Source organism: Sciurus vulgaris (genome assembly GCF_902686455.1).
Source record: "Sciurus vulgaris genome assembly, chromosome: 8".
NCBI lineage: Eukaryota > Metazoa > Chordata > Mammalia > Rodentia > Sciuridae > Sciurus > Sciurus vulgaris.
Genome location: NC_136468.1, coordinates 5954857 through 5979956, shown reverse-complemented (window position 1 = coordinate 5979956; position 25100 = coordinate 5954857). Strand labels below are relative to the sequence as shown.

Below are 25100 nucleotides of genomic sequence, written 5' to 3'. Positions count from 1 at the left end.
AAAGCCACAGGTTACTAGTGACAATAGGTGCCAGTTTTGGCAATGGGAGATAACACAAGAAATATATAACTAGAGGAAACCAAATCCATCTTGGCAACAGAAACAGTGGCTTCATTTTTATATACATGTGACCCTACCACATAAAGCCTTATTTCACAAATTCAAAGGATGAAGTATTCAACAAATTCAACTGCCCAAATTATACTGGAAAATCTATTCCACATGAATATGGTGAAAACACAAAATGTAAAACCAATTTACATATACCCCCTACCTTTTCTCTCTCTCTTTTTTTTTTTTTTTTGGTACTGGAGATTGAACTCAGGAGTGCCTAACAACTGGGCAATATCCCCAGCCTGTTATTTTTTATTCTGAGCAGGGTCTCATTAAGTTGCGTATGCTGGCTTTGAACTCATCATCCTCTTGCCTCATGCCTCCTGAGGTATTGGGATTACAAGCGTGCACCTCCATGCCCAGCGCGCCCCCCCAACCCCCAACACTTTTCTGTGGTACCGGGATTGGGCCAGGGTCTCACTAAATTGCCCAGGCTGGCCTCAAACTTTCGAGCCTCCTGAATCACTGCGATTACAGATGTGTGCCACTATACCCAGCTGTATTTCTTCCCATTTTAATGAGCAGAAAACCTCAAGTCATGTTCTATCATTATAGAAGCAGCCTAAACTAAGAAAATAAAGATTTTATTGTATTAGTTTAACAGAACATACATGGAGGACATTAAAATTTCCCCTTAATAACCTGACTGTTCTAAAAGGGGGGGGGGGAGCCTAAAATACATTTAGTCTAATAATTTAGTCTAATTGTTACTACTACTAATTTAGCATAATCTTTTAAAAGGATTCATGCTATCTATGTGTAGCAAATAAACTGAAGCCTTACCTTTTGATTGATGTAACAGAATACACAAGAATATAACCATTAATATCTATGGAGTATGTCTGAGGAAAAATGGAATATTCATCCTGTGGAAGAAAAAAATAGTTTTCACAGACCATAACAAATATCATTTACCCAGTTTTTCACATATTACAGAAATCAAACAAAATCAAAGAAATATAAATAAACACAAAGTTTATTATCATCCTAGAAATACAGTCTGCATACTGAAGATTTAAGAATGGTTTAGAAGTGACAAAGCGCTTCATGCATTCATTCCTAAAGAATGACTGTTCTACATTAATAGAAGGCTGACAGCACCATTAGTTCCTTGGAGAAGAGGATGGAAGGAATGCAGATGGCTGGCTCTATGTTCTCCTATGGAAGGACAAGCACTGCCACATCTCTCTTATGAATGTGAAGTCCAGAATCTCTTAGACCTCATAGGAAATTACAAGGCCTACTGGTTTAGCCCATCTGTCTGTACTTTCACATTTTAACCTGTCAAATTATAGCTTGTCCTATTCTCTGCATGTCAAATGGCCAGGGCAACATTTTATGGGTTGTTTGAAAGCTGCTGCCATCCTTTGAGGGAGGAAGAGGAGAGAAAAGAACTACTAGAACCAATCAGTGTATCCAGACTTTTGAAGACCAAAAGAATTGAAAATTTAAAAAAATATATAAAAATTTAAAAAAAGAAGTATTTCTGAACAAGTTCAGGAGTTAAAAACAAAAGTACACACTCTCAACAATATATTAATCTCTACTCTTATGAAGCAGTTTCACAAAACTTTGCTGTAGATACTGAATTGTGAAGTGTATAAAAAGTTGTGATGTAACAGTTTTCATCAGCAGGAGGCACAGGTACCAACATTTCATTCTCAGTTGAATATAATTATCATCGTACCACATACAACATGCACCTAAGCACTATCAGAGAAAACTCACCTCATGCCACCATCAGATCAAGCAGTGTCTGCTAACTTTGCAAACCCACAGTACAGTCACAACTACTGTTCATGATCGCCCAGAATTATGGGCATGGTGGCACACATCTGTAATCCCAGGTACCAAGGAGACTGAGGTAGGAGGATCCCAAGTGCAAAGTTAGCCTGGGCCACTTACGGAGACCCTATCCCAAAATAAAAGTTAAAAAGGGCTGGGAATGTAGTTCACTGGTAGAGCACTTGCCTGGCATAAGCAAGGCCCTGGGTTCAATCCCTAGCATCACCCTCCACCCCCCAAAAAAAAGAAAAGACAAAAATTTTTCTTCTTTGATTAAAAAAACAGTAGCCATTAATCAGAATATAGCTTTTCTACTTCACAGAACTTACTATGTATGCAAAATTAAACCTCTGTTTTCATTATCAGCACTTTAATTAATCCAGTACTGAAGACTGAACCTACCATTGAGCTAAACCCCTAAACACATCTCCTCCCCCTTTTTTTGGTACTTCGGATTAAACCCTGAGACACTTAACCACTGAGACACATCCCCAGCCCTTTTTTGTATTTTATTTAGAGACAGGGTCTCACTGAGTTGCTCAGGGTTTCGCTAAGTTGCTGAGGCTGGCTTTGGACTCAGATCCTCCTTGCCTCAGCCTCCTGAACCACTGGGCTTACAGGTGTATACACCACTGTGCTCAGCACACCCGCCCCCACCCGCCTTTTTAAATTTTTATTTTGAGACAGGACTTCATTAAATTGACTGGGCTATCCTTGAATTTGCAATCCTGTTTCAACCTACAAAGTAGTTGGGATTATAAGAGTGTGCCACTATGCCCCACTTAATATTGGCATTTCAAATCGGTAAGGATAAAAATGTATAGGTACAAGTACAGAGCTGTCTTGGGATGGATGGTTATGTTGAATCTGTAATATGCACTTTGGCAAAAATGTAGTTGAGAGCTATCAAATATTTAAAGATGAAAATTTAGCGTAAATGCAGAGATGAGAGAGATTTATTTAAAAAATCAAATAAATGAAAATTAACAAACTGCAGTGTGAAAATGTCCTTCATGGCTGAAATCTCAAACAGAAGCCATAAAAAGACAAACTAAGAGGCAGGGGATATAACTTAGTGGTAGAGCACTTGCTAATTAAGCCTGTGTGAGGTCCTTGTTTCAATTCCCAGCACTGACAAAAAGAACAAAACCAAAACCAGACCAAACCAACCAACCAACCAACCAAACAAACAAAAAACCCCAAAACAAAAAAGAAACTGAAAACAAACCTTACATGTCAGATTCCAGACAAACTGCTAATTTTCTTTAGCCTAGTAAGGGATCTCTCAAGTCAATAAGCAAAGACTAAGCACCCAATTAAAAAAAAAAAAAAAAAAAAAAAGGCAAAACACACAGATAAACAGGATAACTTACAGAAAGTGAAATACAAATATCCTCAGACATAAGAAAATAGCATCAAAGTCCCTTCTGTTAAAAAAAATTAAAATTACACTGAGGTGCTATTTTCCTCTATTAAATCGTCAAACATTTAAAGATCTGGTAACACATGGTGCTGTGGGGGGCTGGGAAGCAGGCACTTTCATTTGCTGATGGCAGAATGTAAACTGGCCTTATGCAATCTCACACCCAGTAGTTTTCTTACATTATATATAACTCTTTCTAATCTAAAAAGACACCTGGTGTGACACCTGAGATGTTCACGGCAACACTGTTGGTGGTGGCAATACTGGCAACGACTTATCTGTTGATCACTATAATTTATATACAAACAAGTGGATATTACATAGTCATGTGGGGGAGATGCCATAAATAGATGGAATAATGTAAAAGGAGGCCTTGTGCTAAAAAAAAAAGAAAAAAAAAAACCTAACAATACTAATTTGCATATTCATGTATAAAATACTTTAGAAGCACATACCAAAAACAAAGAACAGGGGTCGTGGACTTAAGTTTTCTACTTAATTTTTGTGCAAATTTTACTTTTGTACATGTGCATTTAAACTGATTTTTAAAAATTTAAAAAAGGCGAATTTGTTTCCATTTTAAATTTGACCATTACTCATTGGCTTGTCACTGAATTATTTCAATTACTAAAATAGAACTTTTTCTCCTCAGAAGTGGGGATTGAACCCAGGGCTTCACACATGCTAAGAAAGTGCTTTACAATTGGGTCACATCCCCAGCCCTTTAAAAAACTTTTCTTTTGAGCCACTTGCCTGGTCCTTTTAAATTTTATTCTATTTTATTATAATTCTTTTTTTTCTTTTTTTTTAAACAGATCCTGTCTCTGTATTTATTTATACAAAAGCACAGGAGGACACCAGTCCCCACTGACGGGCACAGGTGTCACACCAGTCCTCTGTCCTCACATTCACAGAGGTTTTTACTACAGAGCCTTTTCAGGACCTGGGCACCCTTGGGAGCAGAAGCAGGAGCAGGAGCTGGAGCCAGAGCCCATACTGGAGTTGGAGTTGCAGCCTGGGTCTTGGCTTGGGCTTTGGCCTTTGGCCGGCAGAGCCTGTGCTCCGTGGCCACAAGGGCACGAGCACGCTTCCCGAGTTTGGGATGGGCAAGCAAGGCAAGGCCACAAGCTTGCAGCTGGCACTCTTTGGCATCTTGGGCTTAACCTCCTCAGGCTTTAGCAGGGCCTTGACGGCCTCAGCACTGGCACTCATGGTCTTGGTGTTGTTTGCCTGCATCTTTTGCAGGCCCTTCTTGTGCTTCTTGGCAAAAAGCGTATTTCTCAGGAACTTGCGGTCTACCCCCTTAAGAGATTCACATCTTTGTGATCGGGGTTTCTAGGTTGTGAATGGTGTGGTTCTTGGACTTGGTCATGTGTGCACTGTAAGCCACTGCTCCCAGAGCGGCTGAGATGGAAAGAGTTATTTTATTTTTTGAGACAGGGTCCAAGTTGCCTGGGGTGGCTGTGAATTTGCAACCCTCCTACCTTCGCCTCCCAAATAGCTAGGATGATAGGCTCACATTCTTACTCAAAAACTCATTTAAGGTATACGCTTTCACCTCAAAATGAGGCCAAGACAAAATATACGAACTAAAAACAGTCCTATATTTTAAATAATCTCATTATCCCTAGCTGGGCAATGAAACCACAGTGCTATACAGTATGTACCAAGTGACAATGTTTTGGTCAACAATGAATCACATATGTAATGGTGGTGCTGTTAAGATCGTAACTGAGCTGAAAAATTCTGACCCCTTTGTGGTGCTATAGTTGCAGCCATTTTAACACAGTACAACACACTACTCGTATTTGTGGTGATGCAGGTCGTTTTACATGACTGCACTTCCAATGCAGTTGTATAGAGATACATAGCACAGTCTCATAATCACTGATGAGGATGACAATGGTCGCTGGTTTCTATGCTTACTATAATATGATCTTTAACTGAAAATTTAGAGTATATTCCTATTTATTTTAAAAGAGGGTTCGGGTGCAGCTCAGAGATAGAGCATTTGCCCAGTATGTTCCAGGGTCTGAGTTCAAACTCCAGTACTCCTCCTCCCCCTACACACACATACAAAAGAAAGAAAACTCTAAAACAGTATGTCCTATTACACTGCAGCAGCCTCATGTATCTCATGTTTACTGGGTCTCTTTGTCATTTTTCTCTTGGGTTGTTTTGTTTATAGCTCTATATTGCACACACCCACCCACACACACACCATAGGCTGAAGTAGACTATACAAGTGAAGTGTACTCTATGATGTCCACACAATGGCAAATGGCCTAATATTGAGTTTTTCAGAATGTGTCCCTATCTCGTACTGATTAAATACCACTTGCTATCTGTGCTGCAATTTAGCAATGTATTAAGTGTAATTTTACTCCTAAAATGAGTAACTACTGAACAAGTTTTCTATGGATTACGTGTTTTTCTTTTGAGGTGGATGGAATCTCACTGTGTTGCCCAGGCTAGTTGGGAACTCCTAGACTTGAGAGAATCTCCTGAGAAGTTGGGGTGTTAAGTGGACACCACTACACCAGGCTACATACTATACTTTAAAAAGAATTTGCCCTTTCATCATTTCTCCCTACTATTATCAGTCTTAACCCCAGAACTAGCTCAGTATAAATATAAATGGAAGAGTTTCGTTTTCACCAGGCTTTCTACAGAATGTGGGGTAGAACCATGGCAGAAGAAGTCAGTTATTTCACCCTCATGGACAATAAAAAAGCAGCAGCATATCTTTTTATTTTTACCTCCCAAATGAATATAACTGTTAAGAATTATTAGCTGCAACGAGAACAAATTATTCAAAGTAGACAAATATGGGTATACTTTGGGTAAACATTATTTAAATACTTTTTTCCAGTAGTAACAGAACCCAAACACAGCTGTAATCTAACCACTGCTCCTGTCCTATCACATATCATATCCTTACTTCCTGAAGTGTGATTCTTTCAGTTTCATTATCCACATTACTTTATCTTGAAAATGTTTCAAGCATAGACTCTAGAGACAGATAGAGTAGAACAGTACCTTTGAGTAACATGTCTTCTAGGTTGATAAGGAGAACCAGTATCAAGGTATTTCCTCTCCAGCTCTGCAGGGTCTAGAACACTGTACTACCCCACTCATGGCTGTCAACATCAACTGCTAACCCCTGACCCCTTCCGGTCTCAGCCTAATAGTCCTCAAAGGCAGATGCTACTGTCTCTGCCCCTTTAAAGAGGAAGATGAGGGCCCAGCAAGGCTCACTCACTTTGTTGAGGTCACTGGAAAAAAAATGCGCCTCCAAGTCAGGCAGTGAAACTCCAGAGTCCATACTCTAAACACCTGGGAAGCCCTGGATCCCTAATGGCCTGATATGAGTTTCTAGAGCAATATGCATGGACACAATTTATCAATTTACATCCTCACATGTACTTTTCAGAAGCTTAAATATGATCTTAAAGAAGATTTTAATTAAGGATATAAAAGCAAACCAGAATCTTAAAGCCAGAATCCCACTATAAAAAGAAAGGCCACATTTATTGGCCCAGGATACTATAAGTTTACATCTGTTGTCATTACTAGCAGCACCCCTTCACACTAAATGTATCTTACTTCAGGCAATAAATGATCTAGTACCTTAATCATAAAGACAAGACAGAATCCCATACAACTCCCTACCCAGAGACTCATTTCCACTAGTTCTAAGGGAAGTCTTGTCATTTAAGATATTGCTCCTGCACAGAGGCTGCTACTGCTCTGTTCCAGTTAGCCCTAGTTTACATTCTGTCATAGAACCCGTACCTTGTAGGGCAGAGCCCACAATGACTCTGCTTGAACAGGACTGCCAGAATGTCTGATTACTAAAGTGCATTATATGCACCACTCAGTATGGCCACGTGGGGTACGCGAGGGAGCTGCATCCCACGGCACTATGTATCAGCTCAGAGATGGACACATTTGGTTTATTTTTGTCTAAGCTTCCAGAATGCAAACTCCAGGGTTTCTCCAGTGCCAACACCACTCAGTATAGCTATTTCTTGTTTTATAAGGGGAACACATTTCCTTCTATATTCACTTCAAAACATAGAGAAGAGGGAATGCATTCCCAGCCCACAGGACACGTCACATTATTCTGGGTATACTCCAACTTCCCCAGGTTTCAGAAAGAAGTTTTTATTCAACATGGCAGACCAGATTATACCCCTCACCTTCCTGCTAGCCTGATCCTTTGTGATTATAAGATGCAGGGGCAGGAGAGCGAGGCACTGAAATCTCAGCTTCTTTACACTCCCCATCCTCCAGCAAACAGGGACAGATTCAATCTAACAGAATGGTTTCTAGTAAAAGTGGTCCTGGGTGCCATGGAAACCAGGGAGCTAAGCTGTCAAAAGGACTTTTTTTTGTTTCCTGCAGTATTCTTCTTTCTTTCCCCTTGTTCCTAAGTCAGTTCTCCTGGTGATCCATTTCACACATCACTGCTACAATGATTAACCTGTGAGCAACCTTTTGGGGGTATAATTAAACTTGGGCAATTACCTACTGTCTAACAACTCAAACTGATACTCTCTAATCTAGTAATCACTTTCAAATCTGTTCTCATATAATCTAACTACATAAACTAAAGAGGACTCAAACTGGATTTTGGGCTCCGATTAAACCAGTTTTTCAGGGCCTAAGTCTGTAAGTGTGACTAACTCTTTTTGCTCCTTACCCTTCCCATGCTGGACCCCTGTGCTTTTGCTCCTAATGCAGGGGAAGACATATAATGGAGGGAGCACTAATGCAATTTCCTAATACAGAACTGAGGTTCAGAACAGAAAACCACCATCCTGCAGAAGTGTCAACCCTCACAATGCCAAGAACACACAATCCTAAAGTAGAAAACCAAGTGGCTTGGAAACCTGCCACACATCTTAGAAAAGACAAAGCAGGGCTGGGGAGATAGCTCAGTTGGTGGAGTGCTTGTTTTGCAAGCACAAGGCTCTGGGTTCAATCCCCAGCACCGCAAAAAAAAAAAAAAAAAAAGAGAGAGAGAGAGAAAGAAAAGACAAAGCAGACAGCATATTAACATTCTGTTATACACAGAGCACGGGGAGGTTTTCTTAGCATCACTGCTGTGTTTGGAACACTACTAGGCTGGGGCCGTCGGACACACTGTGTGAGATTCTGAGGCTCCAAAGGTTACTTACTTGCCCAGCTGTGTCTACAAGTTGAAGATGATATTCTTGTCCATTTACTGTGATCAACTTTGTGAAAGCTACAGGGAAAAAGGGAATTACGTATTAGTTTAAATAAATTAACTCTAGACAACTTAAAGTTTGAATAATGGCAACTCATCAAGCAGAGGGTCCCCAATAAACAATCTTAAAAAAAGGTTCCATGAAATCAAAAGGAACGAGCCTTTGGAGTTATACGGATTCTCCCCTACTTCCATTATTTAACTAAGAATCACTCTGGCTGACCATTGTTCAACTTGGGTAAACCCTGAGTCTTTCAAAAGAAACTGTAATTAGACAATTGATATCCTAGAAAAAATAATTTAAACACTCTGTGATGAGTCTTTCCTCTTGCGAATAACTGAAATGTACTTCATAAAGTCTGAGGTCTAGAATGAATCAAAACCACAAAATTTCCCCACTAATTTATAGGTAATCTGGTGTCAGAGCACAAATAACTAATATTAATTGAAGTGCTAAGAATTTTGAGTACATAAAAATTTTTAAACAATTTTATCAACAGATAAAGCAGCAATGGAACAGATGTTCTATACTGAAGCCACCATTCCCATTTGATCAAGATCAAAGCAATTCATCATCAACTACTTTACCCTATCAAGGGTGGTGGGGATCAGATTTTAATAACTTTGGGAAGTCCAGAATTCTAAGGAGACAGGCTCCAAACAAATATTCACAAAGAAGAGGGGAAAACCACCAACAGTAACTGAATATTAGAAAGTAACCACCTGGAACCCTACAAGGAAGTTGTATACCCAGTCCCAACCTATCTCCTGGCTGGTCATTCCCTGTGATCAGAGTCAGGCAGCAGAATATACCCCTTGCACAGCTCAGAGAGGTCCCACTTCGTCTCACAGCCAAGAAGAAATGATTCAAGAAAACTTTAAGTTACAAAGAGGAAGACAGGAGATCCTATCTGAACTGTAGGAGCTTCGGAGGGAGAGATGGTGGCCAACATCATCACACGCAATCCTCCAACCTTTTCTAAAATGATCACGTTGAGGAACCAGGTAAACCACATGAAAACTCAACTACAGTATTCAAGATGGGAAATGCGCTGTTCACCGATTCTAAGAAAGAATTATAAGGTATTTTTTGCGTTGTAACTTTTCCAGCTTGGGATCATTTGGCACTGTGTGACGTTTCGATCACTGTCAGCCAGTGAGCAGTCTGTCAGAGACCTTTCAGTCAGGTAGTCAAAAAGTGTACATTGCCAGGCACGGTGGTATCTGCCTGTAATCCCAGAGACTCGGGAAGCTGTGGCAGGATTCCAAGTTTGAGGCCAGAATCGACAATTTAGCAAGACCCGACTAAAGTAAAATAAAAGGGGCTCAAAGGTACCAAGCCTCTGGGTTCAATCCCCCAGTGCCACCCCACCTTCCACACAAGTGTGTTGATGAAAATTATGAAAAACAGTGGTGAGTTACAGAACCAGTGATCCTCAATTAGAACTCAGCACAGATGGTTATGATGTGTAAATAACTATCAGTACAAACTTCTGAAAGAAATATCATTCGTTCATTCATGCATTCAAAAACCTACTTCTGAGAGTGCTGTGACTTCCAGCAGCACTATTCTGTGTGCTTGGGATGCTACAGGTTCCTGACTGTGAGCTGACATGCCATGAAGAGACTCACATACCTACCCAACAGGTCTGATATTCTGTCTGGGAAAAGATCACCTGAGAGGTCACATAGCAAGTTAAAAAAAAAAAAAAAAAGTCAAAGTATCTAAAGTTAAAAAAGAAGGTAGCTAGGCAGGTAGCTAGCTGGAGAGTAATGCAGGTTGGAAGAGTACAAGGTAACCTTAGGAGACATTGCATCTTTATTCTTTATGCGATGAAAAACCAAGGGTTTTGAGTAAGGGAGTAACCTGATCTGATTTATATCCTTAAAAGATCACTCTGGTAACAATGAATAACAGGTAAAAATAGACACAGGAATAGTCAGGCAGGAGCCCACAACACAGTGACCAATAATTCTGACTCAACAGACTGTCACTGATCTCTAAAAGATGACAGTAGTCTGGATCAGGGGTAGAAATTCTGGATGTGCTCAGATGCAGAACCAAAAGGATTTTGACTGATTCAAAGTGAGCTGTGGGACAACAGAGTCGGGATGATTCTAAAATGTTTGGCTTTAACAATAAGGTGAAGAGCTTTTGCTTGATCCAGGAAAAGACTAGGGAAGAAAATAGGGGCTGGGAGAAGAAGGGAATGAAGGGTTTGGTTTGTTAAGCTTGTGATGCTTATTAAATAATCAAGAAACAAGGGCAGTTAAATCAAGAATTCAAGAGCCCAGTGGAGAAGATGAGGCAGGGGATGCACATTTGTGGGTCCACAGCAAACTGCAGGGGGAAGGTCATCAAAGACAAAGAGCACAGAAAGGCCTGAGCGCAAGGCAACCTATACTGCACAAGACCAGTCAAGGAGCCTGGTGAAGTACTGGCCAGTAAGCTAAGAGCAAGAGGGCAGGAGATGTGAATAAAAGAAAGAAAAATACTAACATTCAAGTAGGTCGTCACATATAAAAGGATTTAAATTCCCCTACACAAAGCATAAAACGAAACCGAAGTCCTTCCATCTTATCATGGGAAAGGGCCTCTGCTGGTGCTGTAGAAAAAAATGGAAGAGCACGAAGAGAGGCCAGACCAGCAGCGAGTCCTATTCTGCTCACTAATCCCCACCAGGAGTAACGAATATATGGAAGCAGAAAGCTGGCTCTCTCTTGATATCACTCTCCTTGAGCCTTCTCTCCCCTCCTTTTTCAATTACTAGTGAAATTATTCCACTCCATTCTAAAACTTTCAAATTCCATTAAGCAGACTAATCGCTATTTACCAGTTGAGGCTACTAAGCAAGCTAATAGAGGTTGCTAAAACGTGGCATTTACAAAGATTTGTGTTACCGAAGTGTGCTCAGTATTGTTTTAATTCATGTTCCACTGAAAAGTCTAGCAGCAGGCAAACTTGATAATGCTGCAAAATTCCTAGCTGGAATTTCCAATTTCTGACAGGAGCTTTATCATTCATCAATAATGCTACCTTGAGATAGCAGAGGTTATAAACTACTGCCATTTTTGCTTTTAAATGATAAACTCTCACTTGTTTGATTTCACTGTATCAATTAAGTCTGTATTTTGTTAGATTAAAGTTATAGTAGATGACAAAGAACAACTGCATACGCAGTATTTCTGGTCTAAAAGTTTCCCCAAACTAGAAAATATGTGGTTTTATTCAAATCATTTTCTTATACCCCTATTGTTAAAGATGACAGGGTCCCCAAGTTTCTGCTTTTACAGTGATACTTCACAGAACTCCGTCATCACTGAATGCCTGCTATCAATAGCCTGTTCTCCCATTATAAAGATAACTGTAAAATAAACAGCTGGACAATTTTCAGACCTAGGAACTACTGCATTTTTAAAAATCAGAAAACCATCCATATATTTGTTACTGGCAGTAAGTTCGCAATGACCTTTTTCTTTCTTTAGAATTCCGTTATTGCTAAACTGTTTTTCTACCAAATAGGGAAAGGGTAAAACATAGGACTTTCCCTTTGGTAGTCTAACAGAAGCATGGCATTACTGTTTAAGTATGAGGTGGACCCTGGAAAGCTCATGTGAGACAATGCAGGAACATTGATCGGTGAAATGATTGGGGAAGCAATAACCTAACCAGTGAATTCATTCATTTGGTAAATTAATAATCTGAATAGACTAGTGGGTGGTAACAATAGGTGGGTGGGACATGATTGGAGAAAGTGGTCAGGGGAAGTGCTTGGGGATTATATATTTCAATCTTTGGCTACTCAGGTGCCTTCTCTGATTCCTGGTTACTAGGAGGTGAGCAGCTTTCTCTGACTTGCCTGCTATGATGCTCCCTCTGCCTCACCTCTGGCTCAGAGTGATGGAGTTGGCTAACCATGGACTGAACCTCTGAAATCATGAGCCTAAAATAAACTTTTCTTCTTCTAAGTTGTTCTTGTCAGGTCATAGTGATGAAAAGCTGACTAACACACAGAGTGGACAGAAAGTGAACAAAATTTCATGCCGGCATATGCCTCATGAACTCTCAAGGGAGACATGTAATTTGACATTAATCTGCTCTTGCCTAAAAGGACTTTAATAAATAACATGAATTCATCTTTGAGACTTTTTTAAAAAGCCTTCACTATTGAGCATTATAGGAAAAAAATTTAAAAAAAACACAATTAAAGATGATGTTGACACCATTAAGAAGCCAGTCTAGTCAAGTAAGGTGGTGTGTTGACTATGGTCCCAGCTACTTGGGAAGACTGCTTGAGCCCAATAACTGGAGACTAGCCTGGATGACAGCAAGACCTATCTCAAAAAAGGTAGGGTCATACCATTCTGTTTCTCAGATAATTCAATCATGTTATATAAGTTGTATTTATGTATGACACCATGACTTTCCTTCCAGCTCAATTTTATTTTTTAAAATATTTTTTAGTTGTAGATGGACACAATACCTTGATTTTATTTATTTATTTTTATGTGCTGCGTAGGATTGAACCCAGTGCCTCATATGTGCTAGGCAGGTGCATTACCACTGACCTACAACCCCAGCCCACCAACTCAATTTTACATAGCACAGATCCACAATTAGAAAAACCAGTGTTACAGGCAGAGTTACCAAGAAAATGACCTTCTACTGTTCTATGAATAAAATTCCCAAATGAGCCTTATCTTTTTAAGACCATAAAATCCCAATTTTGCTATATTTAGCAAATATTAAAGATCTTTGTTTTCTTATGTTCTTATTCCAGAGGATAGATAACCAAACCACTCCTTGCAGTTTTCAAATTAATGTGTTCATTAAACATGTTCACTATTCTCTTAAGTACCCAGCTAAATTCAACACAGGTTGCTTTCAGGACTTCTCTCTACAGATACCAGCAGGGGTTACTTCCAAAAGTGAGTCTTCTGAACAGTAAGTTTAACAAAGGACAGATTTCCTTCTCTACCACCAGAATAGCAGGGCACAAAAGACGAATTTTTTTTTTTTTTTGAAGAAGTCATAAAAGACTTATTATCTTAGACTGTGTATAAAGATAGAAGGGTGGTATTACCACTCACTTTGTTGGGATTTACAGATTGACAAAAGACAATTTTAAGCCAGCAGTTGGGCAAACTTTTCCTGTAAAGAGTCGGAGAGTAAATATTTCAAGCTTTGAAGGCCATACTGGCTGTTATAACTTTGCCATTTGAAATTTGGCCATTGTAGAACAAGAACAGTCAAAGATACTATAGTAAAGGAATGAGAATGGCAATAAAATGAATGCTCCAATAAAACTTTACTTATGGATGCTGAAACTTGAATTTCATATACTTTTCACATGTCACATACATCATTCTTTGAATGTAAAAAAAAAAAAAATTCATTCTTAGCTTGAGCTGTACAAAAACAAGCAGGGGCCCTTCTGACGTGCAGGCTGCACTCTGCAAAGCCTGTTATAAAGCAAAGCACTGAAGTATTTCTCTTGCAAGATGCAGGCATGAACCCAGCTGTTCAGTCTGCTTTATGTCTACCATGCCAGGAGGTTTTGATACATTCCACGTTTAAATATGTGTGTTCCTGGTGACAAATCTTAGATAAGTCCTGATCTCAAGAATCTGAGAAGACTGGTTCCAGGGTTTACCTAGGATTCTAAAATAGACCAAAATAAGACCAGCTTCACTTCCAACTCAGTTTACCTGGATGCCATTATTTAGAATATCCTCTGTGGTCCTTAGAATTCTTATGGAAGATTTTTGAAATCATGGATTAAAGCTGAACGAAGTAAAGGTTGTGGCTGATTCTGGTCGTCTGTGCTTTTTTCTGCACATGGCCTGAAATGCCAACAGGCTCCCTGAGCCAACTTCTTTTTAATGCTACAACTGTTCACTCCAACCCCAGAATAGCTCATTTCTCTGCAGCCTCTTTCAAGTAGTTAGGGCTGCAAGTGGTTGGGGGTGGCTAATCTTCTGCAAGAGCAAGAGATAGGGTATGGAGTGTTTATAGTATTTTTTTAAGCTTGAACTCTCTAAAAAGGCTACTTCAGAGAGGAAAGAGGAAAGGGTTGGGGGGGGGATGTGCTCTCTATTCCTGTTTTCTTGAAGCATATTCTAGGTATGAACATTCGGGAGAGGACCAGATTACTAGTGACTCGAGTTACAATTTCTACATGGCAGGGAATCTGGGCACTGAATGAAAAAAAAATCATTCAGTGTAAAGTAGGTAAAGTTTCTGGAAGCTTTCTTTTATCCTAGTTGGAGAAACAGATTTAACTGAACATTCCCCTGCAATCAAGGCCTCCAGGAATACACAATGACCATTTGTATGCAAAAGAAGACTTCTCAACTTGTAAGTACTCGAAACAATACTTACTGTTTTCTATGGTTGGATCATAGGAGTCCACAAACTGGCCTTCAACAAACTGAATCGTCAATGAGGACTTCCCTATGAAAGAGAACAAGATCTCAGCAAGTACTGGAATGTTAAGGTAGAAAAACAAATCCTGCTTTACAAAAACAAACAAACAAACAAAAACTCTAAAAAACTAAAGGTACCAGGATCAGAAAACATATCTTTAATTATCATTTGAGCAATTTCAAAAAGCAAAATACATTTCCTTAGTTTGCTTTATATGAGAAGATTTTAAGCAATTAAGCCATGACGAAACAATTGACCAACAAGCATATCACAAATCTTGTTAAATGCAAACTCTTCAAGGTCTAAACTAGGCTAATTTCCTTTGGTGTCCTTGAAATCTAGCTATTTAATTTTATTACGCAAATTTAAAAAATGTAGTTTCCATGTGCTTTTATGTGGCTGTTAAGTGTTACAAGGTATACTTTTCGAAAACATGTAACACAAGTCTTATTTACTCCTTAAGATAGAAGATAGAAGTCCTGTTACAATCATTCAGCATCAATGGCCTGCCCAGGAGTGTCTAGAAAATTGAGAAATGTTTTGGATTTCACAAAATTAGCAGTACTAACTGGGCCTACCAAGACAAGAACTAGAGCCCTAACTTCCCACTCCTCTATTTGTTTTCTGAAATTTCTACTGGAGGACTTCAGAACAGCGTATGGAACTATTCTGTGAAGAAACATGGAGAACTCAGTTAATTATGTTATCACCAAGAAGTACAAAGGTGTTCCTTCCTCATGTCACTTCTAAACCTTTCTCTTTCATATCCTCAGAACACTAAACACATGCTCCACATGCTTGCCATATTCACTTCCATCTCAAAAGGTATGTCAATCACACCTAGCACTGCTGGGGTCTGGCTTGTGCAAAACCATGGGGAGGCAGGCTCAAAGGCTGTGAAAGTTTTTCACACCAAGGCATTCCTCACAGATTCAAAAATTAAATCGATTCATTAAAAAGTTGTAATAAAAGCAAGATCTGCTGGGAAACAGCTAGAAAAATCAAGAAACCGGCAGACCCATTGACCCCTGCTGCAGTCAGAATGAATTCTTATCTCTGACCACAACCTAGAGGCTCTGGCTGCCTCTCTGGCCCCTTCAGCCCCCAGGCTCCAGTCACATCCCTTGTGTTGCTGCAAAGTTCCTGCTGCCTTAGCCTCTTTATTCTCGACACCATCCCCCCAGATCTGAGTGTATGACTCACTTTTGTCACTCTGGTCTGAGCTCCAATGTCAGTTCTACAGAGAAGCCGTCTAGAGGACCACCTGACCTAAGGTACACCCACTCTTAACAGTCAGTCTCATCTATCCTGTTTCACTTTTTCTTTCTACTTGAAGTTATCTGAAATTATCCTCTTATTGTTCACCAAATCAGTGTACTACCTAACACAATGTAGACACTCATTTCCAAATACATGAATGAGATTAAAGCTCAGACCCCACTCTTCCATTCAGATACTAAAAAAGATCTCAACTTGATATAAACAGAAAACACATTTCATAGCAATGAAGGAACAATTCAACTAGTATTCACTGGCATCCAATCATGGGACTGTCTAGGACATAGGGATGCAATAGTAGTTTAGGAACTCCGTAAATTTCAACTAGATGGTGTTCAAAAGAAACCACGTTGTATGGGGCTGGGGCTGTAGCTCAGTGGCAGAACACTTGCTGAGCACATGTGAGGCACTGGGTCAATTCTCAGTACCACATAAAAATAAGTAAAAAAAAAAAAAGTAATGTGTCCATCTACGACGAAAAAAACCCCAAAAAACAAACAAACAAAAAAAACCCCACCTTGCTGTACATGCAAGCCCAGAAAGAAGAATTTAACTCAAAATATAACAATATTTTATAGAGTGAACAGAGGGAAAAAACCTTGTTAGTGAAACTGAAAAAGGAGTTAAAAAATTCTTACTCGTGTGTATCTAATATTATTGCCTGAAGCAAGAAAAACTTGATAACCTTATATGGGTAGGATGAGGAGCTGTGTGTACACACAAATGAAAAGAAGGAAAGGAAGAAAGCAGAGGATAAAATTTATCCTAATGATAAAAGGTCGAGTTACAAAGAAAAAAGGAAAGAAGGGGATTAAAAAGATTCCTTTAATGTTTCTCAAAGTAGGACTGGACTAAAAGTAGTGGAAGAGCTAAACATGATGGCACATACCTTCAATCCCAACTACTGGGGAAACTGAGGCAGGAGACTCACAAATTTGAGGCCAGTCTGAGCAACTTAGCAAGACTGTCTCAAAATAAAAAACAAAAAGGTTTGGAGATGTCGCTCAGAGGTAGAGCACCCCAGGGTTCAAGCTGCAATCAATCAACCGGTCAGTCAACAAACAAAACAATAAAAGAAGGGGATGAAGTATGATATGTAAGATCCCCAAAAGGTGGGAAACTAACAGAAATCCCCCAGGAGACTTTCTCTGCACTGGCCTCTATACCGGCCCTGGCAAGATTTACCATCTTGCCTGCAGGATTGAGGAAGTGAATGGCTTCTAGAGCTACCACATGAAATGCAGAAAGCCACATTCGAGCAAAATACACTCAAGTTACATACATTACACAAGAAAGCATGAGAGACAGGCTGGGCATGACAGAGTGCAAAAATGGAAAACAAGTGGACTACATTTAAAAAATACAATTATTGTTAAACATTCAGAGTTCTCCATTTGTATCAAAAAGGGAATAATTTGACAGACAATATTAACATTTTACTTGAGAACCTAAGTAACCACTCTGGCAAAAGCAGATGAGGTGTCTAATTAAAATCTTGACCAAATGATGATAGTCCATCTTGAGCAGTAAACTGGGATACCAGAATTTATATACCTTATTCCTTAGGGCATAAACTGGATTTCTCAATCAGACTGTTCCTGGGAGAGTTATTATTCATTAGCACAAGTGGAACTGAAAAGAAAAGCTGGGTTTCCCTTGGGTCTCTCCTCCCTTGGAGTCTCCCCCTAAGGGAGATCATTAATTACTGATAATTTAAAAATGGACAGAGGGGGCTGGTGCTGTAGCTCAGTGGTAGAGCGCTTGCCTCGCATGCGTGAGGCACTGGGTTAGAGCCTCAGCACCACATAAATAAATAAGGGTATTGTGTCCATCTACAACTAAAAAATGGACAGAAAGGCTGTATTTGCTGACAAGACATAGTTGTTTTATTCCATTTTCATTAAAAAGGGGAATCATCTTAGTCAGCACTGAATGATAATCTTTGTAAGCAAATCCCCCCACTCATTTTCAAGTGTCCTCAGCTCTGGATATCAAACTTTCTGGCTCTAGGGGATGCAAGAGGAAGCAGTTCAGCAACTCAGTCCAGTTCTGTGCAGGTTGCTGATCTACAGCGAATTATGTGCTTTGCTGTGATCACCTTTTTCAAGTCCTTCCTCATACTTTCACACATTTATGTGGCTTTTGTACTTAGCAAACCCGGGTTCTGAGACACCAGCTATTTCCTAAAGATGAATTGCTCTTAGAAGGCTTATAAATATATACAACTGAAGGAGAATCTCAAACTCCACATCAACTCTTGGGAGAAAAAAATTATGTGACAAGAACCCGAGAGAGCTGAAAACAGAAAAGCAGCACATGTCCAAACGTGGGCATATCTGCACAGAAACAGACACAAATCGCTCATTTCTTGGTGTATGTTACAAAAGGTTTAAAAAGAATACATCCCAATTCCCATAACTAATTTCCACACACTCTTCCTCCAAACAAAAATCACCTCAACTATACAAACCATAAAACAGCATTTAAACTAGGCATGGTGGTGCACACCTGTAATCTCAGCTACTCTAGAGGCTGAGGCAGGGGCATGGTAAATTCAACGTTGCCAGCCTGGGCAACATAGCCAGATCCTGTGTCAAAACAAAATAAAAAGAGCTGAAGATATAGCTTAGTGGTAGAGGCTCCTTGGTTTGATCCCTAGTACTGCAAAAATACCAAAATCAAAAACCCAAAGTTTGTAAAGCACTCTTCTGAACTTTTAACAGATAAAAGTGGCAGTCTTTTTTTTTTTTTTTTTGCAATGATAAACAGTACCCAACAAGTTTTCTCACCCAGTATTTTCACTACAGAAAAGGTTGTTGGCCAAATCTCATACTTTGTGATTACTGCAAAACAGGCATTGTCACACAACTACTTCAATAGTTTTCAGATTAATTTTGAACTTGTTTTCATGTTTGTTCTCAAAAAGAAAAACTAACTGTATTATCTGCCCTGCCCACTCGCTTTCCCCCCTAGTAGCCTCTAGAACAGTTCACATACCGAGAATAGGTTTTCCTCTACTAACTAGTCTATCAAGTCATCTGGCAGAGTCACCTACATAATGGATCTGGGGCACAACTGATTTTCAGGACTGCCCTCTTCACCCCTAGTTCTTCTTCATTATTTATTTATTATGCTGTGGGGGACTGAACCCAGGACTTCAGGATGCTAGGCAAGGGCTCTGCCACTGAGCTATAGCCACAGTCCCCAGCCCAAATTCTTAACATTTTGTTTTAAGGGACTTTGATGTTCACACTAGTATACTTTTGAACAACTTAGCCTCAAAGCCCAGTGGTCTTCATGTCCACGCTACTTCAGTAGGCTACCTCCCAAGTGTGAGAAGCAATGGTCACCACCCAGGCTGCTACGCCTTGGACACAGTGCCCAGCGTTGCCCAATCGATAGACCCAAGTACTCTGGCTTTATCACTTCCTGCTCTCACTTCCTGATCCTCACCACGGCATCCAGACCAACTCTGAAGCGATGTTTTAAAACCACTGGGTCATGAGATCAACTTAATGAGCTATGACAAGAACACTGGGTTGCAAATAAAGGTGTCACAAAACTTGTCTTAACTATACACATTTATGACTGAGTGACAATGTAAAAGTGCATTTTGTACTGGGCTGCAGTCAAAAAGCTTAGAAATAAATACATTAAACCATGACACTGAATCACCAATTCTGCGAGTTTCACTTCCTTCTCTATGTAGCTTAAGCCCCAAGATAAATAATTTCCCACTACCCTTTTGTCAGAAGCCTCCAATTTCCCTTTTCTTGAGCCTTCTTTATTCTTAAAATCTAATTGAATGCTACTGTGTGCTCGTAGGAAAGATCCCCCGCACCTGTGTGGGCTGGTGACCCTTAACAAGCCAGGTCTTCCCCGCTGCCCCCAATCTCTGTAGGGATCCTCTACAGGTGGTTCCTTTTCCTCCTACACTAGCAGTTCCACAAGCTTTAAGTGTGGGTCCAGAGGCCCAGCATCAGCTCAGGGTACTTGTTATAAATGCAAATTATTGAGCCTACTACTTAAACCTCCAGGATGGAAAGCTCTAGGGGGAATATTAGCAAGCCCCAGAGATGAAGTTTGAGAACCACGGCCCTCAGGCAATAAGTTCAAGTAATATCATCAGTGACCTCAGCCTCCAGGGTGTTCCCTAGTACTCCAGTTCACACCAGCAGCTCAGATCACCAGCATTTAAAGAATACATAATAGGGGCCAGCCATGATTAAAATACATACAGGAGGCACTCTCCACTCCTGACTGCTATCCTCTACCCACCCATCCACCCAAGCCTCAGGCCATGGTGCACCTGGGACTCTGAAAGGAGCCTGAATCCTGTGGTGCAGGCCTGTTATTAATCACCACCAACTCAAAGAAAGAGGCTGGCACCAGTCCTTACCACAGCTCTTCTATCACCTTGTTCCCTACCTGCTCCCTTCTGGTGTCCTCTAAACCTTTTCCTAAAATAGTTTAACAGTCTCATTATTGGTTAACTCCATTCCACGTGGCTTGTTATAACCCTGCCTCTGAAATATTTAAATATATTCAAAAACCCAAGATTTTGCACTGATTTGTGCTCCTTTTTGCTGTACGATCAGAGAAATATCTCAAATGGGTGCTGCATGCTTTTCCACACAAATCAGTGCAGCATACAGAAAATGATCTCAGTCAATTACAGCTCCATCCCATCACCCAAAGTTAAATACACCCACAGGGATGCAAGTACACCTGTGTGTCCTACAGAAAACTGACCACAATACTTGACAAAAGGTGTGTAGATTCTAGTTTGAGGAGTCTTTAACAATAGGTCAAAATTGAGGTGAAAGCTCTGGAAGCAATTAAGAACCAGGTCTCTAACTTTACAAAGGAAATCAGACATCAAAGAAACTTGCAGCAGAGAACCAAAAAAATACAACTGAATTGAAAGGATCAATTGAAAAACTACTGGCCAGAGGCAAGCTGTGATTTCTGGATGTTTATCTCCTTAAAGCTAAATTATGACATTTCCACAGAAGACAGATTTTGTTTATTCACCTCTCCAATTCCCTGGAGCTAAATTGAGTTATGCATTCACTTGAACTTCTCATTTTGTCAGATAAAGGCAGAAGTGCTTTTGTAAAACAAGATCAGCTCCCCAATCTGTCTTTCTCCCGCTTCTACCTCCTACCAGCTCTAATTTTTATAATTTCATTCTGAATCCCCAATTCTCCATGCTCTATGCATTAATGCATACCTCTAACCCAAATATTTTAAGCAGCTATTATATGCCAGGCAGGCACAATTTCAGGCACTGGAATACAGTGAACAGACGAAACCCCTTCCAAGGTACAAAAAAAATTCAATCAGGAGAAACACACTCAAAATAAGTGCAATAAATGGGAGAAAATATGATTATTCCCTTTAACGACAAGGATATAGTTTAAGCAGTTACCATGGTTTTTTAAATTAATCAACAAATGTAGCAGCATTATCAACACCATAAGGAGAGAAATAGATTTTATGTGACTTATGTTGGAAACATAGACCACCACGCTCTGGAAGCAATAGAGGGCAGAAAGTAACCAAACCTGATCACATTGCTGTATCTAACTACCAACTTACAGCAAACAAATGAAAGTGCTAAGTATATATGGGGACAGTAACCAAATCTGGATCCCAGTAATACTTCAAGACCACCCCCCCCACAAATCAGAATTTCTAGAGCTGAACCTATGCCTCAGTATTTAATTTTTTTAAAAAAATCTATTCAGTGATTCCCATCAGCAGCCAAGTTTGAGAAGTTGATTCCTAAAGCAGTGTTGCCCAAAATTAACACAGAGTTCAGCTCGGCACCCTGCTAGAGTGCAGATTTTAACTTCATAGCTCTGAGGTGAAGTGTGGGATTCTAGCAAGCTCTCAAGACCACACTTGGAAAGGCAAAGCTCTAGAGACTCTAGAACACTGGTACTCAAACTTGGCTGCACCAGGAACCACCTAGAGTTTCCAAAACTACTGCCTGGATCTCACATCCACTGATTCTGATCTGACTGGTCTAGGGTATGGGTCAGATGCTGGGACTTTTAAAAGCTCCTCCCTCAAGATGATTCTAATATTCCACATCACCTCAGAGTTAACATCATCAAGGAAGGCAGAAAAAAAGGATGGAAAGAAAGTCTGTTTTTCAGTTCACTGTTCAATCGACCTCTAGTCTACCCACGTGAGTTAACTCTCCTTACTGTGTAACCAGAATGATTTAATTTGCAGTCAAAAACATCCTAATTGCAATATTGACTGCATTAAAATAGAACTGAAAAAAATGTATGTAGTATCTTCTTAGGAGGATCACTCAACTTGCTTACCTTGCTCATAAATTTGTATTTCACAGTGATAAGCACCTTCAGCCACTTCTCTACTTTATGGAATTTTATCACTTTGACTCAACATACATTCTTGACAGTCTGGAAGTAAAATTCCTCCATGAACTCTTAGTTCTCTAAAAGAAACAGGCATCAGTGTTGCCTTCTAATAACTGGTTTAAGTGATCATCATAGGAAGATGCCACAGTCATAAATCTAAAAGAAAGTAGCTGAACAAGTATGGAACCATGATTTTTCTTGGTGCTGGGGATCAAATTCAGGGCCTTGTGAATGCCAAGGCAATATTTTATTAATGAGCTACTTCCCCAGCCCTTTTTTTAAATTTTGAAACGGGGTCTCATTAAGTTGCCCAAGCTGGCCTCAAACTTGCAATCCTCCTGCCTCCACCTCCCAAGGAGTCGTGATTACAGGTGTGTGCCACAATTTATCAGGCATTCTGGTGAGCACAAAATTACAGGGATGGGGCTGCGGGTGTAGCTCAGTGGTAGAGGACTTGCCTATGATGTGTGAGTCCCTGGGTTCCATTCCCAGCACTGCAAACAAAACAATTCAAAAATTACAAGGATGGAAAACGGGGGGGGGGGGAGGCCAACTAGAAAGAGGCACAGATCATTCTTTGGGTTCCTGCAACTATTCCATATCCTGATTGTGGTTACATTTGTCAAAACTCACTGAACCCTACACCAAAGAGAGTAAGTTCTGTATGTAAATTATACCACGAGTTTAAGAAAATCTTTACCCTTACCCCATCAACAAAAATCTGAAATGAATCATAAACCCACTACAAAACCAGAAAACTTCTATAGGAAAACTTCTGAGAAAATCTTTATGATCTTTAGGTAGGCAAAGATTCCACGTGATACAAAATAAACCATAAACAAAATATTTACAATAATCCCTGAAAAAGAACTTTTACTCAGAATATGTAATAAGAAAGGACTCTTAAAGAATATGTAAGCGGGCTGGGGACATAGCTCAGTCGGTAGAGCGCTTGCTTGCCTTGCAAGCACAAAGTCCTGGGTTCGATCCCCAGCACCGCAAAAAAAAAAAAAAGTAAAAGACTGTACATCCAAAGACATATACAAATGCTTGTAACAACTTTATTCTCCAATAATTAAGTACAGGAAACAACCAACAGGTGGACGGAAAAACAAACGAAGGTACAACCATACAATAGAATACTATCCACAATACAATAAAAACTTACCACATTATTCAACTTGTGAAATTTCACAACAAATAAAACTAATTCACTGGAATGGAAAGGAAATCAGCACTTGCCTGGGAGGGGGGTGTGAGGGTCTGACCTAAAAGGGTACAAAGGAACTTTCTGAGATGATGCAGATGTTCTGTATTTGACTGGGATGGTGGTTATTCAGGTGAATGTATCATCCAACTCTACACTGAGAATGGATACTTATTATATGTAAATTACAACTCAATATTTACTTGATTTAGGAAAAAAATCAAGCATGGGGCAAGTGGCGGCACGGCATTTACCTTTTTTTACTAAGTAGGAGAGGATGGTGACTACTATCTTGACTTTCCACAGTTTTTCTGAATTGTTTCCTCATATGTAAAATGGAGGTTCTAGAATTATTGTGCAGAGTAAATAAGACATGTAGACTACCTAGGATGTATTTTACATGCTCAATAAATGTCAGCACTATTAGTACTACTATTAACTCCTCATAAGACAGAAATCAGTTCAGTGAAAAAAAGCATTTTCATAACTACATCTAACATTAATTTGAAACTAAAGATGATTTATAGTTAACTATTTTAGCTAAAATTTCAAAATAACATGATAAAAACATCATTAAATACAAGCACACATATACCCGCCTAAAGCAGTAAATTACTATTTCGGCTATCCACTGCTACATTTCAAACCAGCTCAAAGCTTTATTCACTTGCTAGTGTTTCTATAGCCAAGACTGAACTGGTTCTGAGTCTCACCTGGGTCATTCCTCTGGCTCCTTGTGGGCAGCTGGAGGAGGCTAGATTCATTAGGAGGAAAAGATCCTGGCCCTCACCTGTGTCCTCCCTCTCCTAAGATCTCTGGCATGTTACCTGAGGCTCCCAAGAACACAAAAGCAGAGGCTGTTAACTTATTTAGGCTGAAAGCCTCAAACTAGCACATGATCTTCTCTACTGCGTTCTACAGGCTCAGGAAAGGTACATCAAGGCCTTCACTATGCCGGCTATAGGAAGGACACCAATAACACAGACTGGGTTTGCAAACAGCAGGAAAGACTACAGAATCACTTGTGGTTATAAATGGACTAGAACCTACTGCTATAAGGGCTAGAATCACAATGGATTATAAAAGGTTTAACAATGTTCCTCACGTTATGATTACTTCCTTAACAATTACATGTACCCACTTTAGAAAAAAAAATGTAATTCTGTCAATGGACTGGTTGCTGCTTTTTTGAGGGGAAGGGGTGACTACGTATATGACGCTCACCAAGGAAGTGTCTG

General features: G+C 39.8%; 1 protein-coding gene across 2 annotated transcripts in view; it reads right to left on the bottom strand.

Annotated features, from left to right (window-relative positions):
* Positions 1 to 25100, bottom strand: part of RHEB (Ras homolog, mTORC1 binding) — a 48598-nt gene that overhangs the window by 10272 nt on the left and 13226 nt on the right. For both annotated transcript variants that reach the window (XM_079152396.1, XM_079152397.1), the window contains exons 2-4: positions 14938 to 15009; positions 8506 to 8573; positions 898 to 980 (exon numbers count right to left, since the gene is read on the bottom strand). In XM_079152396.1, coding sequence (XP_079008522.1) covers positions 898 to 980; positions 8506 to 8573; positions 14938 to 15009 — 223 coding nt within the window. The remainder of the gene's footprint in view (positions 1 to 897; positions 981 to 8505; positions 8574 to 14937; positions 15010 to 25100) is intronic.